Raw genomic sequence first — 27957 nt, 5'->3', positions numbered from 1 at the left:
AAAATTGTACACACTAATAATTAATATAAACATTTCTAAATACGTTTTAATAATTAGGTACTTATATGAGAATTTATAAGTGATATTAACGGTCTCAAGTGTAACATTTCCGAGTATTGCCATCCATGTTGTGTCGATGTGTCTCCATAATTTAAGATTAATCCTTATCACATTTATTTCCCACGATTATCTTATATTTCTCGAAAGAAAATTCTCCATTGAGTGACTCTCAGTTGAGTTATTCTCAAATCTTACCTCTAAACACTTATGCGTATATTGTAAATGCATATTATGAGTGATTTACTAGTATATTATTATATCCGAGTGAATAATCAAATATTAATACGACGGGATACAGCATCACTACACTTGTAAGACTGATTAGTATCGAAACTCGAATATTCACACTCCATCGCTCGCATATCGATATAATTCAAATGTTTCGTACACTACACACAATGACTACATACAGCACGTAATATTAAAATTAAAAGACAAATATAAAAACAATAATATGAGATTCGTTTATTGGTACATAACTAGTGGAATGTTTCACAATAAAAGCGTCTCGGCCTCTATATCACAATGCGCCAACACTATATACGGTACGGTCGGCCACCGGCCTCTCACAATTATTATCACTAAATTTATATCAGAAATCACTTACGAGTTTTATTATTAAAAATTAACAATACGAAATACAACTACGGACACATCGAACCGACAATATCGTATACTGTCGTTTATTTTCATCAAAAGCGCCCAGTAGGGAACGTACAGGTGTATAGTATATAGGACACGTTCAACACAAAGTCCCGCGTGTGCACTGTACACGGCACGGGCCACTGCAACAGCGTGCGCTCAGTACTGCTGGCTGCTGGCGGTGGAGCCGGCGCTGTCCGAGTCGCCGGCGCTGTCGTACGGGTCCTCGTGCGCGGGCGGCGGGCCGGCGGGCGGCGGGCCGGGCGGCGGGCCGGGCGGCGGGCCGGCGGGCGGCGGGCCGGGCGGCGGGCCGGCGGGCGGCGGGTCGGGCGTGCGCGCGCGCTCGGGCGAGGCGCTGGCGGAGCGGTCCTCCGGCAGCTGCTCGTCCGCCTCGCAGCACGCGTGCTCCTCCATCTGCGCACACGTTGCTCTCAGTTGTACGCTAGTTACACGTACGTGGTACATATTGATTTATTTTATTTTAAAATTTTTATATGATAAAGAGGCGAGTGGCATTTATAAAATGGCCACGTTACATATTTGTAGTCTACTAATATTTTTAATGAAAAAAAAAATATTTCGGAAAATCAGCTTCTAACGTAATCGAATATAGAGAAAATTAATAGTCAATAGCTCGCAAACTTTCTCGTATATAATAAATAGTCACCGTAGACACCATTTTTTTAATACACAGATAAAAGTTCTTCTAACATAGCACTTAACTGTAGAGGAAATCTAATTGAATAAATAAATGTATGTTTGAGTTTGAACTCAAATATAAGTGATATTTGGTGCGTGTCGCGTACCGCGTGTCGGTGCAGCGGGTGGCGGTCGGGCGCGCGGCGGCGCAGCAGCAGCACGCACGGCGCGTCGATGGTGGAGCACGAGGCCGACAGCCGCTCGCCCACCAGCCCCACGCACAGCACGCCGCGCCCCGCCCCGCCCGCCCCGCGCCCCGCCCCCGCATGCTGGTGGAACTCGAGCGTCTGCGAGGCGCGGCGGTGGCGCCGGCACGCGTTGCCCACGCGCCACCAGCGGTACAGCGCGCCGCGCCCCGCGCCCACACCCCCCGCCCCGCCCACACCCCCCACTCCCTCCACGCTCTCGTACACGTTCTCGTCCATCTGGAAACGTGGTAACAATGATATTAAACACAATGGAAATGGTCAATATATGAGAAGTAAAGTAATGGAAAGCGTCTCACGAATCTGTTCCGGCAGCGGTGCGCGGGCGGGTCGTTGGCGTAGAGCGCGCGGGGCGGGTCGGGGGGGTCGCGCGGGTCGGGGGGGCGCGGCGCGCGGGGCGGGGCCGCGGGTCAGAGCGCGCGCTCCACCACGGCCACGCCCGCGTACGAGCGGCCCAGCGACATGGCGCTCGGCAGCGTCGTCCACTGCTCCGTCGTCGGGTCGAACACCTGACACAGTTATGTTGTTGTACGTCAACGAACGAACGGTGGAATCCCCCCATCCACAAGGAGAGGATCCTCAATTATTAGTCTACTCGATGTCGGAAAGTTGTATATACAGTTGTGGTCATATAATTATGATTTGAAGTACTATAAATTTTTATTTAAATAATGTCATACACAGAGATGTGCTTATAGTTATGTCATAAAATAGCCATATTAATAGAGCAACTAAGTTTAAGAATAAATAATAAAATCACCAGCATTTTTTTTTTAAATAATTTATTTTACCAAAGCAACACATTCAAATAATAGTGAAACTGGACAAATAATTAAGAACGATTACCTAATTTATCTACTTGGGAATTGTTTTGTGTGACACTTTCATTTAAAAAAATTACAATAATACGTAGCGCGAAAATTGTTTAAAGCAAGTTAATAAGTGTTTAACTAAAATTAATATTTAAATGCTATATGTCCACGGCTTTTAATTACTGCTTTACACCGGCGAGACATTGACTCTATTAATTTTTGACATTTTTCTAGAGAAATAGAGTTCCATTCTTGTAAGAAAACGTCGTACAGCTAGCTCCCTTAAATTTCGACACTGTGTATATGAAATCTTTTTCTTTACTTCGAACCACAGATTCTCTATTGGTTTTAGGTCAGGGCTGTTAGCTGGCCAGTCCAAAACAGAAACTGACTGCGCTGTTAGAAATTCCTTTATAGCGTGCGCAGTGTGCTTTGGATCATTGTCATGCTGGAATGTCCAAATAACCGCTAGAACTTCTTCAGCATAAGGTAACATTGTTTTTTCCAGTATATTTTTGTATTGGAGTTGATCCATGTTACTTTCTATCAACTTTACTGGTCCAACACCTTGTCCAGAAAAGCACCCCCAAATTTTCACATTTCCACCGCCGTGCTTTAATGTAACTTTCGTGTACTTAGGGTCGAATTCTGTATTCGGAGGACGTCGAACATATTACATAACGTTTTCCATTGGAACATACATAAAAAAGTACATTTTTCCAGTGTCGCACAGTCCAGTTTTCATATTATCTTGCAAATTTAAGTCGGGCTTGCCTGTGGCAAAGTTTCAACATGAGTACTTTTCTTGCTATCCGACCATGCAATTTTTCCTCTACCAAACGTCTTCGAATATTGCGTGCTGAGATTGCTGAAGGGTTATATTCAACGAAATATTCTTTTCTCAGCTCATTGGACCCTCTAAAAGGATTTTGTTTCGGTGTTTCGGACGATGTGTCGGTCATCTCGATTCTCGAGGAGTTGTTTTTCTGTCTTGGCATACTTGGGACATCCGAAGTTGTTTGATACGTATCAAAATGCCTTATGGCGAGCAAAACCATAGTTTTTGAACATTGCAGACGGTCGGCTATTTTTTTTTAAGACCAATTCTTCCCGCGAAGTTTTATTATTACTTCCCTAGTAGATTTATCACAACTTTTATTTTTTCCCATTTTTTTAATAAGAAGTTATCACTTTTAATCTTTTGCAACACTTAATGGCGCCAAAATTATACAAACAGTAATTTTATTTACAGCGTTCTTAATTACGTGACCAGCCAGGACCAGGAATACTATGTTTAAAAGTAGTGTAAAAAGTTTGTCTATTAATTTTTAGCTGGCTTATCACGTCTTTAGCTGGCTGTTAATGAATACAGTGATTTGTTGGAAAAGTATTTCTATATCGAGAAAAATAAAAATAATTACATGAAATTAGTTATGCATCTTAGTCTGAAAAAATCTTCCCTTTATATCAGCGTTCTTAATTATATGACTACGTCTGTATATGTTCTATGGCGAACATATTTCGCTTGCGTGATTCAGAACGAGGTATCGCTACACTATACGAGTTATATTTATTTTATTTTTTTTATGCGCGGGTAACTTACTACAAAAATACACTTAATTTTACACAATTTTGTCCTTTTATATAGTTAAAATAAAGCATAGACTACGAACGAAAAAAGGTTTTATTAGTATAACAATAATTTTATTCTTACTATATGGGGTTACTACAGGTACGACTGCAGCGCTCTTATTTTATTTTAAAAGTTTATAAACAAATTATACAAATACATTAAATAACTAAATATATAACGAAAGGCTTATATTTATATCGATTTAGTTTTATACCTACATTTAAAAATTCATTTTTTATCGTGTTTTAAATCATCGAAATAAATTAATAAGAAATAGAATTGAATAGAAAAAATTCAAAATAAATTATATCGAATTGGAAATATCTTTATCAATTATGAAACTACTTCTAAAAAACATAAAATAAATTTACTAGAAAAGCGTCGTCTATTTTTGGACCAGATGTTTCTTTATAAGATCATACATTGCATAACTGATTCAGGCTTGTTATTGGAAAAAATTAAATTAAGAGTTCCCAGAATTTCCTCACGTTGCAGATACACATTTGAAGTCACTCCCTGTAACACAATTACGCCAAGAATACCTTTTTAAGAAGAACAGCTAAATTTTATAATGATAAATTATTAGATATTGATTATTTTTTAATGTTCTTGTGAGGAGTATATAATGAGACCTTTTAATAAACAAAATTAGTTTGTATCTGGATCTCGACAGTATCATTTCTCTCTTAACACGCGAACCTTATATGGCGATCCTGCCAGGGCTGGCATTTCGCTAGCCACGTATAGGTATATTAAGAAGAGCTGGAACGTCAACACATTTACACATTGCACATGTTAGGCCGGGAGATACTGATACAAAATTTCGGGTCATTTGTAACAGGATGGCGGTCTAGAGGGGTCTTAGTACGCAATGACAAAAAGAAAAATGATGGTCAGAACGCTGGTACCGGCGGACTAGTCGCGTGGGCGTTAGTCACACTCGTCGGATAAATAGCGAAAGTCCAACGATTTGTAAAACAAAAATTTTAGAATTTACCGATAGCCCTTAAAAAAGATGTAGGCGGTAGTGTCATGCCATACAGTTACGATGTGACTTACAGTCCGCCATACCGACGTGAATGCGTTGATTTAAAAAAAAAACAATTCAACCATTTGTACCGGGCTCACTTTTGCACAGGTAACCATCGTCGTGCAGCCATTTACTAAAATCGCCATGCCATACTTTTCGGACGATTCCAAATGGTCGCCATACCGCGGAAAATCTGCAAATTTTTGATTTTTTTTTCTCGCCAAACGATTTGTACCACCCTACATTTTTTTTTCAACAACTCCTGAATGATTATAAATAGAAGTGTGATAATGCCATACCTGTGGGAGGTGGCGAATGTGTATAAGATTTTTTTCTTATTGTAAGATTTTATTCGTAGTTTGAACGATTTGTAGCAGTATGGCACTAATTTTTCCCTCTATTAAAAGTATGGCAAATATAATAATGGTCACGTTGCATCATATACTTTCCAAAAATGCCGTACTGGTACAAATCGCCAATTCTTTTCATTTTTTTTTACGTCTTGGCTTAAGTCTTACAATCATCCGCCCCATGTTTGCAATCTGCGATATTTTTTTCTAGGTAGAATTGTATACAAACAAACAGAATATAATGATTCCATACCGTAAAAAATTATTTTACGTATTGTACAGTCGTATTTTTGAAACGTGACGAATAAATTAATTTTGAAGTATGGCAGCACTTTTTCCCCCTACTAGAAGTATGGCAAATATAATAATGGTCACATTTTATCAAATACTCTCCAAAAATCCAAATGCAATACTGGTACAAATTGTTTGGCGAAAAAAAATTTATTTTTGCAGATTTTCGGCGGTATGGTGGCCATTTGGAATCGTCCGAAAAGTATGGCATGGCGATTTTCGTAAATGTCTGCACGATGATGATTACCTGTGCAAAAGTTAGCCTGGTACAAATGTTTGAATTGTTTTTTTTTTAATCAACGCATCGCGTCGGTATGGGGGGCTGTAAGTTACACCGGAAAAGTATGGCATGACACTACCGCCTACATCTTTTTTATGGGCTATCGGTGAATTCTAAAATTTTTGTGGTACAAATCGTTTGACTTTCGCTATTTATCCGACGAGTTCGACTAACGCCCACGCGACTAGTCCACTGGTACCAGCGTTCTGAGTTCTGACCATCATTTTTCTTTTAGTCATTGCGTAATAAGACCTCTGTAGAACCGCCATTCTGTTACAAATGACCCGAAATTTTGTGTCAGTATCTCCCGGCCTATGTATGTGTCATATTTTGCAATTGTTTATAAATACAGGGTGATGTAATTGGTGTAGTACGAATATCTAAAAATCTATGAAGAATTTTGTGATACAGTAAATGGAAGAATTATAGACTATTTTACAGTATTTAATAAAATCATTTAATTTTTTGTTCATTTTCATTAGAAATGTCAATTTTTCTCACCAAGGTGGAAATTTGGATGATAAGGATCTTGTTAGAAAAATATAAATTTTGACTAAAATCGGCATTTTTTTTCAAAAATCAAATTACTAATTAATAATCAGAGTTATCACATTATTAAAAAAAATAAGCCAAACTATACACAATTTTTACCTACTTGATGCAATCCTCAAAGATCATGGACATAGTGTATTGCGCCTTCCACCATACCATCCAGAACTCAACCCAATAGAGTTACTATGGGGCATAATTAAAGGGCAAGTAGCATCACAAAATGTGAACTTTAACTTGAAAACTGTGGAAGAATTATTTAGAAAGGAAGCAAATGCTATTAGTCTGGATATGTTTAGTGACGTTTGGAGAAAGACGCGAGAACATGAGGAAAAATATATTCAATTAGAACCAAAAGTAGATAATTACACTGACTCATTTATAATAACATTAAGAAATTCCGACAACGAAACATCGAGTTCTTCGAGCGATGAAAGTTACAGTGAAGTAGAAGATTACGATTATGATTAAATAGATTCGTCTTCTTCTCTATAGATACTGCTTTCTGAATTGGTGGTAAATGTTAAAACTGTTAAACTGTTATGACGATTTAAAAGTGCTTCTAGAAGAAGTCTAATTGTATAAATGTTTGAGTTTGAGTTTAAAACCAATAGTGTGAAAATTATACAATAAACATGTAACACATATTTGTTAGCGCGTATTGGTAGGTATTACGTACTTAAGTACTACAAATATAATATTTCTTAGATAATATCTTTACTCGACCAAAGTCAGGAATTTAATTATTATTTGATTTAAATTGAATGATTATTAATACTTTTATCCAATTGATTATTATTAGAATAAATAATTAACTTCATCAATTGATTTACTTTTAAATTATAATTTTACAGGTAAATTATGAGAGCTTTCATAAGTAATTATATTTGCATATATAATATTATCTACAACGCACCCATTTTACAATTCAAGTCTAAAATGAAACTAGAGTCGCATTTATTTTTGAACATACTGTAAGTGAAATTGCATAAGTGTGAGTACTGTGAACATGCCAGCTTTCCCTAATTGACCGATACGGTCGACGAGGGTCAATTGTCATTATGACAAAAAATATCTATATTTCATCGGGCCTTTTTATACGAAAGCATGTATGACCGTTATGTTCTTAAACGAATATAATAAAAAAATATATAAATAATAAATAAAAATGAAATAAAGTGTTCGTTAGAGAATATCTGAGCGTCACCTCGACGGTGGCGAGGTTGGCGGCGCCGTCGTCCCCGCCCACCACGTAGAGGCGGCCCGCGTGCGCGGCCACGGCGGCGTTGCGGCGCGCGGCGCCCATGGGCGGCGCCGGCGCCCAGCCCGCGCCCGCGCGGTAGCGCTCGGCCGAGCGGCGCACGGCCGGCCCGTCGTGCCCGCCCAGCGCGTACAGCGCGCCGCCCGCCACGCCCACGCCCGCGCCCGAGCGCCGCGCGCCCATCTCCGCGACCGGCTCCCACGCGCCCGCCGCCGGGTCGAACCGCTCCACCGAGCTGAGGCACTGCCGCGAGGCGCCGTCGTACCCGCCCACGGCGTACAGCTTGCCGTCCAGCACGGCCACGCCCACGGACGAGCGGCGCGTGCTCATGGGCGCCAGCGGCCGCCACACGCCCTCGCGCGTGTCCAGCGCCTCCGCCGAGCTCAGCCCCGTGGCGCCGTCGAACCCGCCCACCTGCCGCCACACGCACACACGATCCGATTGAGATAATAATTCAATATCCATACTAATTTATTTATTCATTTATTTGTCTCTCTGTCTGTCTGTCTCTTACTCGATCACGCCTAAACTACTGAACCAATTTGCATGGAGATACTTTGATACGCGAGAAAGGACATAGGCTACCTTTTATTGCGAAATATGTAGGTACCACACGCCTAACGACCGGGCGAGTTTATACGTTCGCCAGCTCTGCAGATACTGAGCCATTCTGCGCACGCGCGGCCTGTGGATAGAGAGCATAGCGTACGGGATGTGGGTGGGAATAGGTGGGTGGTTTACTTTAATCAGTCGTCAAAATTTCCAATTTTAGGAAGATTAGAAAAATGATTTTAACAATAGTTAGGGAAATTTCGATTGAAGAGGAAAATTTCTATACGTCAGGAAAATTTCTGTACGTCAGGAAAATTTCTATACGTCAGGAAAATTTCTATACGCCAGGAAAATTTCCATAAGTCGGAAAATTTTCTATAAGCTGGAAAATTTCCATAAGACAGGAAAATTTCTATACGTGAGGAAAATTTCCCTTTGCCGCATAATTATAAAGATAAGGAAAATTTGTATAAGTCATGAAAATTTCTATACGTCAGGAAAAATCCATAAGTCAGGAAAATTACGATAAGTCAGGAAAAATTTCTGTCAGGAAAATTTCCATACGTCGGGAAAAATTCTATAAGCTGGAAAATTTCTATAAGAAAGGAAAATTTCTATAAGCTTATAAAAATTTGTATAAGTCAGGAGAATGTTTATACGCCAGGAAAATTTCTATACGCCAGGAAAATTTCTATACGTCAGGAAAATTTCTATACGTCAGGGAAATTTCTCAAAAATCCATAAGTCGGGAAAATTACGATAAGTATACAGATAGACCTATGTTATGTACCACCAGCAATGTAGTACACACTAGGTCAGAGGCGGAAATAAAACACACAAAAACGCTCTGACCGTATATTTCCAAGGGTCGCGGAACTACAACATCATTTTGCTTATATCTAGTTACAAAAAAATAACATAAGCGCGATTTAAAAACACAGCTTCTACAACTAGCGTCATCTATTATCGATTGATGGAACTAAACAATACTAAAACTTATTCTATTAAACCAACGGTTTAGACATACCGCCCGCCAAGGACGAATAGTCCTTCACAATACAAAAAAATACAACTGTGCAAAAAGATACAGCAATACATAGAAGCAAATAGATCTCTTTAAACTAATAACTATTCCTTACTTACGAGCTACGGTTAACAGGATAGATATTTATATTTTTTCTTTTTTACATTTATGTTTCTCTAACGGACAACACACATAGTTTCGAAGTCGGTCTCTGTATGTGAGAACCCCTAAATCTCAACGTGACAACACGTGTCACCTTATCCTTACTCGGATGTAAGTCCACCACCACTCCGTACATCCATTTTGCAGGAGGCAAATTGTCTTCCCTAAGACCACGTCTCCTACCCTGATGCCGGGGACCTTACCTTGGAAAAAAATTGGGTAAGACACTCCTGGGACCAATGCTTCCAAAAATGCTGGATCATCCTTTGTGTTAACCGCCAAAGACGCAAATTGGAATTTTCTTTTTTTTGCAAACAAATTCCGCAACTCCTTAGAAGCAGCATGTACTTTAATCTTTCTTTCTATCAGGTCAGTTTTAGTGCATATGGAAAGCGGTTTACCATACTGAATATCAATCTTACTTAACCAATCCGGACCATACTTCCACAAATTATTCTCAACTAGCTCAGAAGGTAGTATTCCACGAGACGCGCAGTCAGCGGGATTTTCTTTGGACTGTATATACGACCACTTACAAGGTTCTAAATGATTTGGAATTTCAGAAGTCCGGTTGGCTATGAATGTTTTCCACCGACTGGGATGGTCACTAAGCCACGCTAGGACGATGGTGGAATCCGTCCAAGCATGCAACTGTGAAATTGGTATGTTCAAAACTTCAGCTACTTCAACTAACAATTTAGTTACCAACACCGCACCGCAGAGTTCCAGTCGAGGTATGGAGATTTGCTTGATCGGGGCAACTTTAGTTTTTGCAGCTACCAGGTGGGTTTTAATTTGTTTATCTTCAGAAACGCAACGAATATAAACCACAGCAGCATAGGCGGCATGTGAAGCGTCACTAAACCCATGTAACTCCACAACTGTATCTTTGCTTCGTGTTTGCACCCATCGCGGTATTTGGAAATTTGTTAGCTGAAATGATTCCTCACGGTAAGTTATCCATTCACTAATAAGTTCAGACGGTAATCTATCATCCCATCCAAATCCAGTCATCCATAATTTTTGTATGAATATTTTTGCAGTGATGATGCATGGAGCGATCCAACCAAGCGGATCGTACAGTCGACAAATTTCTGCTATAATTTCTCTTTTGGTTGCAGGAAGCGACGCTGATAAAAACTGAACTCTATAACTAAAGTCATCGGTACGGCGGTTCCAAAAGAGACCTACTACTTTAGTCACGTCATCCTCCTTAAGTTCCCTGTCCTGTTCTATATTTCCTTCAAAACCTTCCATCACCTCCATGCTATTACTACTCCATTTCTGTAGCCTAAAACCTCCTTTACTTAACAATTCAGTCATTTCTTCATATAATCGTAATGCTTCTTTTTCAGAATCACACCCGGTTAACAGATCATCCATGTAAAAGTCCGTTTTTAGTCTTGCAGCAGCTAGTGGATAGCTCCCACCCTCATCGACTGCAAGCTGTTGGAGAGCTTTGACCGCTAAATAAGGTGCACTGGAAGTGCCAAAGGTAACGGTAAGTAGACGATAATCTTGGATTTCGTTGTTGTCATCTCTCCACACGATTCGGTGATAATCTGTATGCTCCCTTTTCAGCTTTACTTGCCTATACATCTTTATGATGTCGGCTATTAGGCATATCGGGTGGAGACGCCATCTCATGATTATATGACGTAATTCTGGTTGTAGTCTTGGGCCAACCATCAGGGTATCATTTAACGACATACCATTAGCACTTCTATCTGACGCATTGAATACTACTCGCGTCTTAGTAGTGCTTTTGTCTGGTCTGACTACTGCATGATGCGGTAACCATACCGAACGTCTCCGCGTCTCTTCCGAGTCTTCCTGTACTTTTTCCATATGACCCAGCAACAAATATTCCTTCAACACTTGCGAATAATTATTCTTGAGTTCGGTGTTCTTAAATCTTTTCTCTAAACTCTTTAGCCTTTGCACCGCTACACTTCGTGTATCTCCAAATTCATGCTTTACTTCGGGGCGGAAAGGTAAGTCAAGAATATATCTTCCCTCCCTGTCTCTCTTAGTTGTCTTCTCAAAAATATCTTCACACGCCTTTTCTTCGATTGTCATTATTTTATTGCTTGCCAAACATGGCTCTGATTCTATTTCCCAAAACTTTTTTAGTAATTCATCTTCATTGCATCCAGCGTGCATGCTGATGATTACTCTCGGTTGTTGGTGCGTTCCAGAATCTAACATTTCTGATTGAATGCGCCCAGATAATATCCACCCTAAATGCGTTTTCTGTGCTAACGGACATCCAGGGGGACCCTTTATCATACCGTCCTCAAGTATCTGCGCATATACCTCTGCACCCAGCAACATATAAATTTTGTTTGGGACTTCATATTTCGGATCAGCCAATTGCAGGTGTGTAAGCTCTGGCCACAACTGCACATTGACTTTACTTGGTGGAAGAAAAGATGTAAACTTACCGAGAACGTGCGCTTGAACGACCATGGTAAGCTTGGGATTATAAATTGATCTGATTTTTACTTCTACCATAAATCTTGACGCTAAAGAATCTTCCTGACCTCCAACTCCAGAAATACAAACCTTATTTGGAATTTTCTTTAGCCCAAGAGCCTGGACCGTGGATTCTGTGATGAGAGAAACCATTGAGCCTTGATCCAATAAACATCGCAAATTAAAATTAGCCTTACCTGTATTTGACTCCGCTTCCACAACTGCAGTAGCCAAAAGAACTTGACTACGGACATTCGAGACACACGTAACAACATCGCGTTCAGATGTGGTGGCTGAAGAGACAACCACATTCTTTTGATGGGACTCAACATTTTTAGATTCTTCGGGATGAAGCAATGGATGATGTTTACGCTTACAAACCTTACATCTGGTGGATTGGCGACAGGAAAGTACGGAGTGGTTGCTACCAAAACAATTCAAACATAAGCGACTATTTTGTACAAATTTATGTCTCACATCATAGTCCGACCGAACTCCTTACAATTATATAATTTATGAATTGCCTCCTTACAATACGGACACTTCGCTACATAAGACTGACCAGACTCAATACTATCCGTCAAAGTATAATTGTTCACAGGTAATTTTATGACAGATTTTCCTTGATACTCTCTTGACTCACTTGACTTACTTGACTTTACCACGGACCGGCTATTTCCATTTAATTCAATCAAAGCATCTTTCAATTCAGTTTTGTAATCTATATATAGTTCTTCGGTCTCAATATATATAGAATTTTTAATATAACTAGAAGAGTCTAACTCCCTCTTAGAAATCTCGCTGATTATTTGGCGATGAGTATCGCGAAATGATTGCCACTGATTTTCTAAATATTCTAAACGAGTTTCAACATACGAAACAGTAATTCTTTCCTTAGGGAATTTTTTAAAATTTACTTTATTTTTAGAGATAAGCTCTTTACTATTTTCTTGAATTCTATTAAATACTTCCATTATAATATTTTAGAGACTTCACAACAACAATAATATACTTTATACTCTAAAACTTAATTAAATAAATTTAACTTAATGTTTAAATTGCATAAAACAAAGCTAACTCAAATGTGTAAACTGTCTCCTCAACTCTAAAATATTATAAGTGGTAAATACTTTTACAAGTGTCTATTCAATACAACGAACAAAAACTAAGTCAATATAAACATTGAAAATATTCTAAGTTCATGTAAACAATGCAAATTTCTCTAAGTGTTTAAAGTAACTTCAGTTCAATTTGGGCATGGATTCCCCGTCGCTTCACTTTATTTTCTTAGACTTAAGGTCCAATTTTGATTAATTAAACTTCAAAGTACTCACTGTTTCACTTCACTCACTACTTGTTAATCCTTCTCCCTCGCACCTGTACTCCGGAGTCGGTTGACGTCACGGATGTTCTCCCTCTCACTCGCTCCGCTGGCCGCTGACGTCACGGTTGTCTCTCTCTCGCTCGCTCCGCTGGCCGCTGACGTCACGGTTGTTCTCCCTCTCGCTCGCTCCACTGGCCGATGACGTCACGGTTGTCTCTCTCTCGCTCGCTCCGCTGGCTGCTGACGTCACGGTTGTTCTCCCTCTCGCTCGCTCCACTGGCCGATGACGTCACGGTTGTTTCTCTCACTCGCTCCGCTGGCCGCTGACGTCACGGTTGTTCTCCCTCTCGCTCGCTCCGCAGGCCGCTGACGTCACGGTTGTTCTCCCTCTCGCTCGCTCCGCAGGCCGCTGACGTCACGGTTGTTCTCTCTCGCTCGCTCCGCTGGCTGCTGACGTCACGGTTGATCTCCCTCTCGCTCGCTCCACTGGCCGCTGACGTCACGGTTGTTGTGTTGTACCTCTCGCTCGCTCCGCAGGCCGCTGACGTCACGGTTGTTCTCCCTCTCACTCGCTCCGCAGGCCGCTGACGTCACGGTTGTTCTCCCTCTCGCTCGCTCCGCTGGCCGCTGACGTCACGGTTGTTCTCCCTCTCGCTCGCTCCACTGGCCGCTGACGTCACGGATGTTGTACCTCTCGCTCGCTCCGCAGGCTGCTGACGTCACGGTTGTTGTACCTCTCACTCGCTCCGATGGCCGCTGACGTCCTGGTTGCTTCTCTCTCGCTCCCTCCAATGGCTGCTGACGTCCCGGTTGCTCTCCCTCTCGCTCCCTCCAAAGGCCGCTGACGTCACCACCTGGACCCTGGTCTCCAATATCCGGCTCGAAGGACCAATGTTATGTACCACCAGCAATGTAGTACACACTAGGTCAGAGGCGGAAATAAAACACACAAAAACGCTCTGACCGTATATTTCCAAGGGTCGCGGAACTACAACATCATTTTGCTTATATCTAGTTACAAAAAAATAACATAAGCGCGACTTAAAAACACAGCTTCTACAACTAGCGTCATCTATTATCGATTGATGGAACTAAACAATACTAAAACTTATTCTATTAAACCAACGGTTTAGACAACCTATCTGTATCGATTTGATGAAAAAAAAGTATTGTTTTTAATTTTTAGTTACTTCGATTCCCGGTCGATGCAAGTAAGTTTTCGAAAATCGTCGAATGTAGTTCTATTTCTTTTAAAAAATAAAGGAATGTTTCCTTTAACCCATTGAGATAACCCCCGATCGTTCCACGACACAATAGATTTTCTATTGTATCTGTGGTTCCGGGGCCTAAGTTTTTAAGCAAAATTTACTATTTTTAGTATTTCAAGTACTTTCCCTCAGGGGTCCATCGAAAATTTCCACACTGTATAACTTAATAATAATTTTTATTAAATTTGGATTCGCACCACACAAATTCACTCTGGACAAATCCATTCGGCATAAATAAAAATAATAAAACAATATATTGAAAGTTGAAACGTTAGCCGTCAAAGGGTAGGTGTTCTTTTTTTGAGTTTGGGCCGTATTATAATGTTTAATACAATGTTGAAGCGAGCATGTCTCACCGCGTAGATGACGTGCCCGATGACGGCGACGCCGAGCGTGGAGCGGCGCGCGGTGAGCGGCGGGCCCGGGCTCCAGGCGTCGGCCGCCACGTCGTACACGTCCACGCTGCGCACGCGCAGGGTGCCGTTGAACCCGCCCACGGCGTACAGCCGCCCGCCCACCGCCGCCAAACCCGCGCGGCAGCGGCGCGAGGGCAGGTCGGCGGCGGCGCGCCAGCGGGCGGCGCCCAGCTGCAGCGCCTCCACGTCGCGCACGGCCTTGGGCGCCTGGCCGCCCACCACCAGCAGCGCGGCGGGCGCGCGCGGCGGCTGGCGCGGCCGGGCGCGCGCGCTGCCCGCCGCCGCCAGCGCGCGCCGCTCCGGCCGCAGCAGGTGGAACGACAGCGCCTCGATCACCAGGTCCTGCGGCACCACACACACACACGTCACACCGAGGTGTTGCTTTGTTTCCATGTATATGATGCCGTACATTTAAGTAACACAATTTACGATAGTTAAAAATTATTTCTTTCTGTCTTCACAGACCAGTAATGTGAGACAGAAAAAAAGAGCAACGAATGTTGTTGTAAAGAGATTTGCAATATTATTGTTGACTTTAATTATTAACGAAAGTGTTATACGTACCTTTATACAGGGTGTCCCAAAAAGTAGTGATGAACGGAAGCTGGGAGGTAGAGGACCTAAAGGGCTATCCGAATCACCCCCATGTATGTTATGCGATTTTTCGTATTTTCGGAGTTATGACGTTTTTATTTCAATTTTTCACCTATCGCCGAGTACGGTGATATTTTCACTCATGGTGACGTCAATTATTGCGGAAGGTGCTTGATTTTTTTTGTGTGCTAAGCTGAAAGATAGGCCAATTCAGTATGGTAACATTTACTATCGTTAGATCTTTGAATGGAATAAAAAAAAGAATTAAAATGCCAAGAAAGATAAAATTACCCAGTATGTTCTCCACTTCAAGGGCCCGTAAAAAAATAAAATCACATAAAAAAAGTTTTCCATTTGGCTTTTAAAAACTTGCTCTATCTATCAGGTAGCTACCCTGAAAATTTCATTTTATTATTCAGAAGGCTTCAATCGAAAAATTGAAATCTAAATGAGGTAAGTGCAAAAATTGAATTAACATGATGATTAATAAAAACAAATTAAAACCAATAACAAGGTGTTTAATTACAAGAAATTTTTAAAATGACCCCGCTATTGCTCAGTGCAAGTGCGACATCACCGTAAAAAGTTGTCTTTTAAATGTCTGAATGCCCTTTTATCATTTTTAATGGTTTCTTCTGCTACTATGAATTTCCAGGTTATTTCGTTCAAATTGTGGCAGTCTCTCGTCTTTGTAGTATCCCCACGGAAAAAAATCAATAGGGTTTATGTCCGAGGACCGTCGAGGCCAGGCTAAAGGGCAAAGATACCCTGAAAGATGGATTGGTCGTTGCAGCCTGCGCATGCGCTGGTGACGCCTGCCTTAAAGCCTGGCCTGCACGGTCCCTCGACCTAAACCCCATTGATTTGTTTCAATGGGGATACTAAAAAGACCTCGGCTACTTGAGAGGATGCTACAATTTGGACGAAATAACCCGGAAATTCATAGTAGCAGAAGAAACCATTAAAAATGATAAAAGGGCATTCAGACATTTAAAAGACAACTTTTTACGGTGATGTCGCACTTGCATTGAGCAACAGCGGGGTTATTTTAAAAATTTCTGGTAATTAAACACCTATTTATGGGTTTTAATTTGGTTTTAATGATCATCATGTTAATAAAATTTTTGCACTTACCACATTTAGATTTCAATTTTTCGATTGAAGCCTTCTGAATAATAAAATGAAATTTTTAGGGTAGCTACCTGATAGATAGAGCGAGTTTTTAAAAGCCAAATGGAAAACTTTTTTTATGTGATTTTATTTTTTTATGGGCCCTTGAAGTTGTGAACATACTGGGTAATTTTATCTTTCTTGGCATTTAATTCTTTTTTTATTCCATTCGAAGATCTAACGATAGTAAATGTTACCATACTGAATTGGCCTATCTTTCAGCTTACCACACAAAAAAAAATCAAGCATCTAGCGCAATAAGTCACGTCACCATAAATAAAAATCTCATCGTACTCAGCGATAGATGAAAAATTGAAAAAAATGTCATAACTCCGAAAATACGAAAAATCGCATAACATACATGGGGGTGATTCGGATAGTTCTCTAGGTCCTCTACCTCCCAGCTTCCGTTCATCACTACTTTTTGGGACACCCTGTATATAAAACTAGCCGTGCTCCGCGGTTTTACCCGCAGTGCTCCGCTCCTAATAATCTTAGCGAGATGATATAATATAGCCTATAGTCTTCCTCAATGAATAGGCTATCTAACACCGAAATAATTTATCAAATCGAATTAATAATTCCCAAGTATAGCATGTTCAAACAAACACAACTTTATTACATTAATAAGTATAGTTACAACAAATTTCATTGAAATTTTCCAGTTATTCTCATCTAATATTAGCACCACCGTACTCGCGAGTACCGGCTGGTTAATCAAAGTTAAAAAAATTACTTGTATTTTTTTACTCAATGTGAAAGTGTAAAATTTAGGTACTATTTTTAATCATAACATGTCAACTTTATCAACACAATAAGTAATATTTTTGCCTGTATGTGTCTTAAAGATTCAAAATTTTTGGATGCGACACTTGCTATTGACGCTACCATCAATATAGCGGACGATTTTCATTGACGCACTCGTTTGCGTCGTTTCGAACTCTTTGTATGAAGATTTCCCATTGTAGACCAGTGCCGATAATTTTTGAAACAAAAAAAATTCGCAGTAGGATGAAACCCATTAGAAAAGGAGGAAAATATGATAAAAATGTAAGGAAAAATAAATTACAGTCAATCCGAATTCGGGAAGTGGGAGGGGGGAACTTTTAAGAGAAAAAAATGGTCTCTCTCGATTTCCGACAAAACTACAAGTCCTACGGAAAAAGGTTCAATGGCAAAGTTGTAGGTAATAAAAAGATCTACAACTTTTTTATTAACAATTTTTTCACATAACCTCAAAATTTAGGTTTTTGGTTTTTCATACACACACTTCTCGAACTCTATATCTTCTCTTGAACTCTATATCGGCTTTTCGGTAATATTTCAAAAGAAAAAAAAATATCTGTTCTAAGTACATATAATATTTTACAGCATATTCAAAAGCAAAATGATGTCGATAAAAACATTTCAGGTAGTTTGAGAAATTTGCCTGATTTAGTAATAGCTCATTGTCACACTGTTTGTATGCATTTCCTGAGAACATTTACTATGGTAATGTTTATTTTTTTACACCATATGAAAGTAGAGATTTCAATGAACAAAAGGCTTTCCAAGTTTTTGCAAAAAAATCATATTTTGACGGGAGAATTTTTGATTGAAAATTAGGTTGTTTTTTGGTATTAAGTTGAAATAAGGCGAAAAAAATAAATATTTTCAATCAAATAAATTACAGTGTATTTGGGACACAATAAAGTAAGTTTCCACCAAATTTCGTAGAAAAAAAATAAATTTTAAAGTAGATAAAAATGAAAAAACCAAAAACTTGTTTCTTTTAATTTTTCACCTAAATTTTGAGGTTATGTGAAAAAATTGTTAATACAAAAGTTGTAGATCTTTTTATTTTGGCATTGAACTTTTTCCCGTAGGACTTGTAGTTTTGTCGGAAATCGAGAGAAACCATTTTTTTCTCTTAAAAGCTCCCCCTTCCACTTCCCGAACTCGGATTGACCTAATTTATTTTTCCTTACATTTTTATCATATTTTCCTCCTTTTCTAATGGGTTTCATCCTACTGCGATTTTTTTCACTTTTTATTATTTTTAAAGGCTTCTACCCTGGTCTATTGGTCGTATCTGTCTTTTGTGTCGAAATGGACGAAATATCGTAGTGTGGTCTCACTGCGGAGGGCTGCTCTGCAACACACGCACCTTGACGCGCAGCTCGGCGCTGGCGAGCGGCTCGGCGGCGGCGCGCGCCACGAGCACGTCCTGCGGCAGCAGCGGCAGCCGCACGTGCTCCAGCAGCGCGCCCAGCTGCGGCCGCCGGCTCTGGGATACACGACACATACGTAAAGTACCAAACGAGCCTACTTTTCAAAGCCAATTTTTAAATCGACATCGACCAAAACGAAATAGTAGCCCGGTCAATTTAAACCAAAAAATGAGTGTGAAACGAGCTGAATTTCTGTGAAGTTGTTGAAAACATAATCATAAACAACTAGATTTCCGCCCGCGGCTTCGCCCTAGGTAGGGATAAAACCTACCCTATGTGTTAATCCAAGTTACCTTCTATATGTGTGCTAAATTTCATTGTAATCGGTTCAGTAGAAATTTTCCTGGCGTATAGAAATTTTCCTGTCGTATAGAAATTTCGCTGCCTTATAGAAATTTTGCTGGCTTATAGAAATTTTCCCGACGCATAGAAATTTTCCTGGCTTATAGAATTTTTCCTGACGTATAGAAATTTTCCTGGCTTATAAAAATTTTCCTGAGGTATAGAAATTTTCCTGTCTTATAAAAATTTTCCTTTCTTATGGAAATTTTCCACCTTATAGAAATTTTCCCGGCGTATGGAAATTTTCCTGACTTATAAAATTTTTTCTTGACTTATCGTAATTTTCCCGACATGGATTTTTCCTGACTTATAGAAATTTTTGCGGCAAAGAGAAATTTTCTCACGTATACAAATTTTCCTGACGTTTAGAAATTTTCCTGGCTTATATAAATTTTCCTGACGTATAGAAATTTTCCTGACTTATAGAAATCTTCCTGTCTTATCGAAAATTTCCTGTCTTATCGAAATTTTCCTGGCGTATAGAAATTTTCCTGTCGTATAGAAATTTCGCTGCCTTATAGAAATTTTGCTGGCTTATAGAAATCTTCCTGTCTTATCGAAAATTTCCTGTCTTATCGAAATTTTCCTGGCGTATAGAAATTTTCCTGTCGTATAGAAATTTCGCTGCCTTATAGAAATTTTGCTGGCTTATAGAAATTTTCCTGACGCATAGAAATTTTCCTGGGGTATTGAAATTTTCCGGACTTGCGGAAATTTTCCTGGCGTATAGAAATTTACCTTGTTTATAGAAATTTTCCTGACTTATCGTAATATTCCCGACATGGATTTTTCCTGACTTATAGAAATTTTTACGGCAAAGAGAAATTTTCCTCACGTATAAAAATTATTTTCATTCGCATTCGGATTAACTCTTTTCATTCTTTAACTGGTGTCGACCACGAAATCGTTTCCTTTCACTTTAGTTATGATAGTTCTACCACTATCATCTTTTTGCCTGTGATAGTTTCTACAGTAAATTTTCGTGGATTCCTATTGGAACACTTGCTGTCAATCATCAACATAGGTAATGTCGGTCTGGATCGATTTCAGGATTAGCAATACCCGCACATACAATCTCATCTATTTTATCTGCCCGAAGTCTTTCGACTAAACAAATTAAAATGTGTGCATGCTGCAAGCCTGATTTTTTTCATTCGATTGGATACATCCATCATTGAATAATCCGAAAGATGTGCTGCTTTAATGTAAGTAACTCATTGCTTGAAAACACGTGTGGTAATGTCAAGCCGATCACTTGATCATCTTGTCCGGGAAGCAGCAGTAGAATAATTTCCATCCATTTTGGATTTCATGTAAATGTAATGAATAGATCCAGGGCGACCATAATGACGAACATATTATTATGTCATTGCATCTTGCGCATATTCAAGCGTATGACTTGGGCTACCTGTATAGGTCGCCGATAAAATAGCACCTAAGCACCTAAATAGCCCAACATTTTCTGCATCTTCTTCTCTGTGCTAATTGCATCGCGTAAATGGATGTAATCTTCAAAACGCAATTTAGCTTGGTTCAACTGAATGAGTCATGGCCTCCGTTTCTGCAGTTTTAACGTTATAATATTATTTCAAGGCAATATTTTTGAAGCAGTCGACGAAATCGCGACAAATAATTGTCAGAATTTTTACATTTTTAAAGATTTTTTTTAAATACTTAATCGAACTATCCTTCTTGGTTAGTTTCCTCACCGAAAATACCTACCTTATCAATTTCTGAAAGCACGCGTAAACACAAATATTTGAGGAATTTTTGTATCTGCTTTAATTGCACTTTTCAATAATTGATTTAAAAAAAATACAGACAATAGTTTATTCACCCTTTTTACTTTTTAATTATTTTACACAAAATACATTTTTGAACGCATGAATGTCAAACAATATTTAGCGTATTTGACAGGTTTGACAACTAATGATTGACATGTACGAAAATCAAAATTAATTTTATATTTTGATATTTAAATACACGATGTTATGAGAAAAGTTGATATTATGTTGTCGATTTAAAAGTCTTTATTTAATGCGTTCTTCAATTCGAGTGGAACTGAGAGTACAAATACCGTCAAATGTTTGACAGAAAGAAGTGCTCAACTTTTATATGGGAAAATGGAATTGTCGTCGTACTCTATCTTACTCGCAATTTTTCCTTATTTGCTCACCGTTTAGACCTACCTTGGACTACGACAAACATTTTAAAACCAAAATCAGCTCAATCGGCCCAGCCGTTCTCGAGTTTTAGCGAGACTAACGAACAGCAATTCATTTATATATATATAGATATCTAGTAGTTCCCCATCATTCCTCTGTAAGGAATAAAATTTATTCAAGGTCAAAAGTAAAAAAATGAGTTAACAACTTTTATAACTTTTTGAATCTTTATATCTCAGAAACGGTGGCTCGTAAGAAAAAAAGTATTGATACATTTTTTATAGATAATTTTATGATCTACAATTTTTGTATGAGGTTTTATGATAAAACTTACCGTTTTGCTGAAAATCGCGAAAAACTCATTTTTTAACCTTTGACCATGAATAAAATATTTACCTTACAGGGGAATGATGGGGAACTTCTAGACATTGTTTATAATTATGTTATTAACAACTTCACACAAATCATCTTGTTGGGACTTTATGTAACTTCGAATTGCCCGGACTATAGCTGCACTTTTCACAGTATTAAACTCAAAATCATTATCATCATGTACACATCCAAATCGAATAAAATAAAAAACAATATGAATAAAATAAAAGAAACAAAACAAATTAACGAATTGTATACATACACACCTCGGGATCGTGTTGCATCCAGCGTACGACGGCATCCAGAATCACCTCTTCGTTTGGCACCTGAAAGTTTAAAAATTGATTTTTTTGTAGAAATATAAACTTCTTCTACATCGCTAGGCTACTAAATTAATATCATCGAATCGACCAAACGATACTACAATAAAGTGTCACTAATTTATAGCAACATTTAATAGTAAAGACGTGATAAAAGGAATCACTGTCACACACATTGAAGACTCTTTTTGTAGTCGTTTAAAATGGAAATAAAACCGACCGTGATCTGATCACTAGCGAGCAGCTGCGCGAGCGTGTCCGCGTCCAGTGCCAGGAACTCTTCCGTTTCTAGCACCTGAAACATTCAAACATTCATACTTAGTTTCTCTCAAGTGTTACGGTATTACAGTCGAAACCGCTAAAATTTTCAAAAGGAATCTAAAATAGGAAACAGGCCATGTATGTGGTGAAGATGATATAATATGTAAATGAATGTAAAAGATGTATGTGTATGATGTTAATGTAAAAGATTAAACAAACTAACATAAATCTTACGTTACACATTTGGTACAAGAAGGCGCCAAATGCTTGTGCGTGGCGTCGTGTAATGCGATGGCGTATGCTAGAACGTGAAGGCGTTATGAGTTATGAGATAAGATGTGAGCATGGTGTGGCGTTAAATCGTGTTGTGTTGGGCTATGTTTTGATGTGATGTGATGTGAATATGTGATGTGATGTGATGTTGTATGGTGTGTGGGGGGGGATCACCTCGACGAAGTGCTTGTGCACGAAGGTGGCGGCGGTGTGCGCGAGGTCCGCGCAGGCGTGCAGGTCGGCGAAGGCGCGGATGTGTGTGTGTGGGGCGGTGTGTGGGGGGGGATTACCTCGACGAAGTGCTTGTGCACGAAGGTGGCGGCGGTGTGCGCGAGGTCCGCGCAGGCGTGCAGGTCGGCGAAGGCGCGGATGTGTGTGTGTGGGGCGGTGTGTGGGGGGGGATCACCTCGACGAAGTGCTTGTGCACGAAGGTGGCGGCGGTGTGCGCGAGGTCCGCGCAGGCGTGCAGGTCGGCGAAGGCGCGGATGTGTGTGTGTGGGGCGGTGTGTGGGGGGGGATCACCTCGACGAAGTGCTTGTGCACGAAGGTGGCGGCGGTGTGCGCGAGGTCCGCGCAGGCGTGCAGGTCGGCGAAGGCGCGGATGTGTGTGTGTGGGGCGGTGTGTGGGGGGGGATCACCTCGACGAAGTGCTTGTGCACGAAGGTGGCGGCGGTGTGCGCGAGGTCCGCGCAGGCGTGCAGGTCGGCGAAGGCGCGGATGCCGAGCGCGTTGTCGGGCGACAGCGCGGCCGCCAGGAAGGCGCAGCTCGCCGCGCGCGCGCCCGCCACCTGCAGCAGCGACGCGCCCGACAGCACGCTCTGCCGACACACCGCACCCCACACCCCACCGTTACCGACACTGTCGTATTGTCAACGTTCCAACATATCACTTATCGATAACGAAATAGTTAATGCTCATCGAACTCAATTTACATACTTTTAAGGAAACCATGCCATAATCCATTCTAATATTATAAATGCGAAAGTAACTCTGTATAAGACAGGAAAATTTCCTTAAGTCCGAAAAATTTCTACGTCAGGAAAATTTCTATAAACAAGGAAAATTTGTATACGTGAGGAAAATTTCTCTGCCGCAAAATTATATAGATATGGAAAATTTGTATAAGCCAGAAAAAATTCTATACGCCAGGAAAATTTCGATGAGAACGGAAAATTTAAGACAGGAAAATTTCCATAAGTCCGGAAAATTTCTATACGTCAGGAAAATTTTTATAAGCCAGAAAAATTTCTATACATCAGGAAAAATTCTACAAGCCAGGAAAATTTCTATACGTCAGGAAAATTTCTATGCGTCGGGAAAATTTCTATAAGCCAGCAAAATTTCTATAAGGCGGGAAAATACTACTGAACCGAATGACACATATATGTGTGCTAAATTCATTGTAACAGATAGGTTGGGTTTTATCCCGGAAATTCCACGGAAACGGGAACTGTGCGGGTTTTTCTTTGACTGCGCAGGCGAAGCCGCGGGTGGAAACCTAGATTTATTAGAGAATATTATAAATGCGAAAGTAACTCTGTCTGTCTGTCTGTAACTCAATCACGCCTAAACTACTGAACCAATTTGCATGAAATTTGGTATGGAGATATTTTGATACCCGAGAAAGGACATAGGCTACCTTTTATTGCGAAATATGTACCACGGGCGAAGCCGGGCGGACCTCTAGTTAAAAATAATTATAAATAAACATGTTACGGTCAACGAAAAAGGTTGCAAATTTATACAACCGTTCGGTATATATTTCCGATATCTGTGTCAAGTTTGCAGAACTTTTGGAATTTTTTTCACGACCATACAGCAAAAAATAATTTAATTGCAATTTTAACAATGTTCCGTACACTTAGATTGGTTGCAAATTTAATACGTGATATGAAATATTATATCGAAAACTTTCCCAAGTTTGCAGAACTTTTGGAATTTTTTTCACGACCATACAGCAAAAAAATAATTTAATTGCAATTTTAACAATGTTCCGGACTGCGGACAAGTTTGCAAAATGAAATTTATTGTCGTCTCAATGAACCATTCACTTGACCGAAGTTTGAAAACTTTTGGAATTATTGTTAAATTTTCGATTTCGAATGTCGATTCTGACTGATATATACACATTACAAACATTTTGTGAGCTCCATGAACAGCTTTATCCGTGTTTTAATTGCATTCAAACTAATAGGAAGTCTTTTGGCAAAGTTGTTTATTAAGATTTATACCCGATTTACATTTATTTGTAAACAAAGTTTAAAAAGAATAATTTATTTTATTTAAAAAATCGCATGTGCAAAGTACAATAAGAACGGAAGGCAAAATAAACTGTATTTAATAATATAACGTCGATATTAAAATTTGCAGTGCATATAGTTTGTTGTCATTCTTTATCTTGATTAGTTAGTTGTATAGTAAATATGTTTTTTCAATCTACTTAATTCGCTACACAATTGAAAAGTAAAACAAAATAAGGAAATATAGTGTCACTCAATGAAGAATCATAAAAAATCGCATTATTTTATTTAATACACAATACATACCTGTACATTGTCCTCAGTGATGACAAGCGAGTCTGGGTTGTAGACGTATTCTATTATTGCTTCCAGAGCACTCGGTTCAACATTCTGCAAAAATATAGTCAACATATAACCAATATGAAATATGAGTTTGACGCAATATCTTTCTGTTTCAGTATTTACACTCAAATATACATGTATTAAAAATTTAAATTGTATATTTATTGAAAAGTTGGATATATTTGAAGAAGTGATTAATTACATATATTAGCAGTCATATCATAAGCATAGGGAGCTTCTTATGATATTATACAGCCGATACAGTTATGTAAGTGCGAGTGTGCATGTATGCGTGTGTATGCTTGCGTATTGGCGTGTCTGTGGGCGTATAACCTGTGTAGCGACGGTCACGCGAATGCATGTACATGTGCATCTGTGCGCGTGAGTGTGGGTGTACGTACTTGTGTTTGTGTGCGTGCGCGGTACCTGTATGGTGACGGTGGGGCGCGTGCGCTCGGTGAACTGCGTGAACATGGCGCGGAAGTACGCGGTACCTGTATGGTGACGGTGGGGCGCGTGCGCTCGGTGAACTGCGTGAACATGGCGCGGAAGTACGGCGAGCAGGCCGCCAGCACCGCGCGGTGCGCCCACACGCCCTCGCTCACGCGCGACGTGCCGTCGATCTGCGCCTGCGCACATCACGCACATTGCACATTCCATATCATCCTAAAATCCTATATTTATTTAGATTTATGAAACTTTTGATGCTACATGCTGTGTAAATACTTTCTGTAATGGTCTTATAAATTCCATAAAAATAACTTTATTTTTATCATATCACGCTTTTATTGGCTTAACCTGTGTATCTGTATGTTATCAACTCATTTGGATATACTTAATTTTGACCCACTTAAAAACAGACAAAACTTAACCAAAATCGATGCAGTCGTTTTTGAGTTTATTGCGAATAGACAGAAAGACGCACTTTAGGACTTTGTTTTATAATATGTAGTGAGCAGTTTTTTCATATTATTTCCTTGTCTTCAACCCGTACCTGCAGCCTGACGTCACAGAGCAGCGCGTCCCTGCGCAGCCGCGAGAGCGCGTCGAGCAGCTGCGTGGCGTGCTGCGCGCCGGCCTCCTGCTCGCCCGACTCGCGCCGCTGCGACGACTCGTCCAGCGACGACTGCGAGGGGCAGCGGTCCATTATGCTGGAACGTTATATACACGTATCATCAGTGTGGAACATACAAGAGAGAATTTAAATTATTCACACATCAAGTTGAAAAATTAAAAAACAAATGTGTAAAAATACATAAAACTCAATGCTGATATCTGAGTTGTGTTTTTGAAGTTATGTGATGTCATAATATCAGGTACATGAAATAAATAGATGCCAGTGATTCACATTTGTGCTTTTTCTAGCAATACAACCATAGTACCCATACCATACCCAGTAGATTTATGAAAATTATATTCTTGGATAATTACAGGCCAGATTGTGGTGACGCCATTATATAAAAAAAACCATTACGATATCATGAAAAAAAAAACAAAAATAAAAAGTGCAAAACCTTTGCAACAAAATGATCATATAAGCAAACAAAGAATTCACACCTGTACCTCCCTCTGTCCCCATCCCCTTCGGCCGCACTGTGCTCTCCGCCTCCGCTGGAAGTATAATTATTAGGGACTTATAGAGAAAACAAATTCTTATTTATTTTCTTTTAAATGCAGTTTAAAGAAAACAAGGTTTTTGTAAAGTGAAATCATATTACTCTACACTTTTTTTCAATTCCTTACTATTTTTGAGAATAAATATGTACTTTTAAAATGACATTTCATGATTTTTACAATAGATCATAAGAAATAAAGAATAAAGTAAACAGGTTACAAGGGTGATTTCGAAACGCTCACATAGATTATTTGCAGTTCTTAGTTAAACTTTAAAAAAATCATTTTTTATTTAATAAATTCAGATAAAAGTTCTATACAATTTCTCAATATTTTGTATGCTTCACCAATAGGATTATTTATTAGTATACAAACAGTGATTTAAGGTCACATTATTGAGCAATATGTAAACAGGCACACTTCATTGACATAACTACATAACACTGTATATAAAATATTTAGCTTCCAAGTGCAATATCATACAGAAATCTAGCTGTTTGCAGATTAATTATTACTTATAATTTATAATGTAGGCTTAGGATGCTATAAAAATAAGATTTTTTCAAATAATATATTTAAATGACAGAAAAGGAAAAGGGTTTTATTGATTGTGCTTTGTAGACATTTCAGGTCCCACCCTTTTGTGATTTATACATGAAATAGTTTGTCATTAGAGCAAATGTTTAAATATTTATAAAAAATTGTAAGATATAACTAAACTTACGCTGCTTGTTCTTGTTCAGGAGCTGCATTGTCACCTTCCATCGTTGTTTGATTGCAAAACAATCGCCCACCACTCACTAGACCACAGTCCACGGCCACCTTTTACAATTTCAGTTTGATTTCTCTCATAGTATTTATTGCAAAATCTTTTCAGACATTGCGATATTGATAAACACTAACATTGTGTTTATAAGATGCTTTTATTGATGTGAAAAAAAAACGGTATCGCGAAAAATTCTATTCCATTATTTCCACTTGCAGACAATTATTGTTACTGACGTTGACAGTTGACATATT

The 27957-nt window shown here is 39.5% G+C and overlaps 2 protein-coding genes across 4 annotated transcripts; both read right to left on the bottom strand.

Annotated features, from left to right (window-relative positions):
- Positions 1-861: 861 nt before the first annotated feature.
- On the bottom strand, positions 862-1996 carry LOC149481359 (uncharacterized). The gene is made up of 3 exons (XM_089706091.1): positions 1907-1996; positions 1509-1826; positions 862-1116 (listed from the first exon to the last, which is right to left on the bottom strand). Exons 2-3 carry the CDS (start codon positions 1824-1826, stop codon positions 862-864), a joined length of 573 nt encoding a protein of 190 aa, XP_089562217.1. The 5' UTR covers positions 1907-1996.
- Positions 1969-27957, bottom strand: kel (kelch protein). 3 transcript variants are annotated; one of them, XM_089705576.1, is made up of 12 exons: positions 27662-27957; positions 26881-26934; positions 26318-26474; positions 25818-25952; positions 25288-25371; positions 23380-23559; positions 22428-22502; positions 22154-22213; positions 18945-19064; positions 14975-15376; positions 7760-8227; positions 1969-2116 (listed from the first exon to the last, which is right to left on the bottom strand). In XM_089705576.1, the coding sequence occupies exons 1-12, from the start codon at positions 27700-27702 to the stop codon at positions 2018-2020; spliced, it is 1875 nt and encodes a 624-aa protein (XP_089561702.1). In that variant the 5' UTR covers positions 27703-27957; the 3' UTR covers positions 1969-2017. The 3 variants fall into 3 exon arrangements, with proteins under 3 accessions (XP_089561702.1, XP_089561703.1, XP_089561704.1); XM_089705577.1 differs by having other exon boundaries at positions 26887-26934; XM_089705578.1 differs by lacking the exon at positions 23380-23559.

The sequence above is a fragment of the Colias philodice genome, chromosome 17 (genome assembly GCF_061535455.1).
Source record: "Colias philodice isolate Cphi_HAF_F1 chromosome 17, ilColPhil1 Martin Lab GWU primary, whole genome shotgun sequence".
Classification (NCBI taxonomy): domain Eukaryota; kingdom Metazoa; phylum Arthropoda; class Insecta; order Lepidoptera; family Pieridae; genus Colias; species Colias philodice.
This window is presented reverse-complemented; position numbering and strand designations above follow the sequence as displayed.

Excerpts from the sequence above, each read along its gene's own strand:
- LOC149481359 (XM_089706091.1), bottom strand. The coding sequence starts at position 1,826 with ATGGACGAGAACGTGTACGAGAGCGTGGAGGGAGTGGGGGGTGTGGGC. Across the intron at positions 1,117-1,508 it reads ACCCGCTGCACCGACACGCG|ATGGAGGAGCACGCGTGCTG; the intron begins GTACGCGACACG and ends ACGTGTGCGCAG.
- kel (XM_089705576.1), bottom strand. The coding sequence starts at position 27,702 with ATGGAAGGTGACAATGCAGCTCCTGAACAAGAACAAGCAGC. Across the intron at positions 26,935-27,661 it reads CCTGAACAAGAACAAGCAGC|CGGAGGCGGAGAGCACAGTG; the intron begins GTAAGTTTAGTT and ends TTATACTTCCAG. Across the intron at positions 26,475-26,880 it reads GGGGACAGAGGGAGGTACAG|CATAATGGACCGCTGCCCCT; the intron begins GTGTGAATTCTT and ends ATAACGTTCCAG.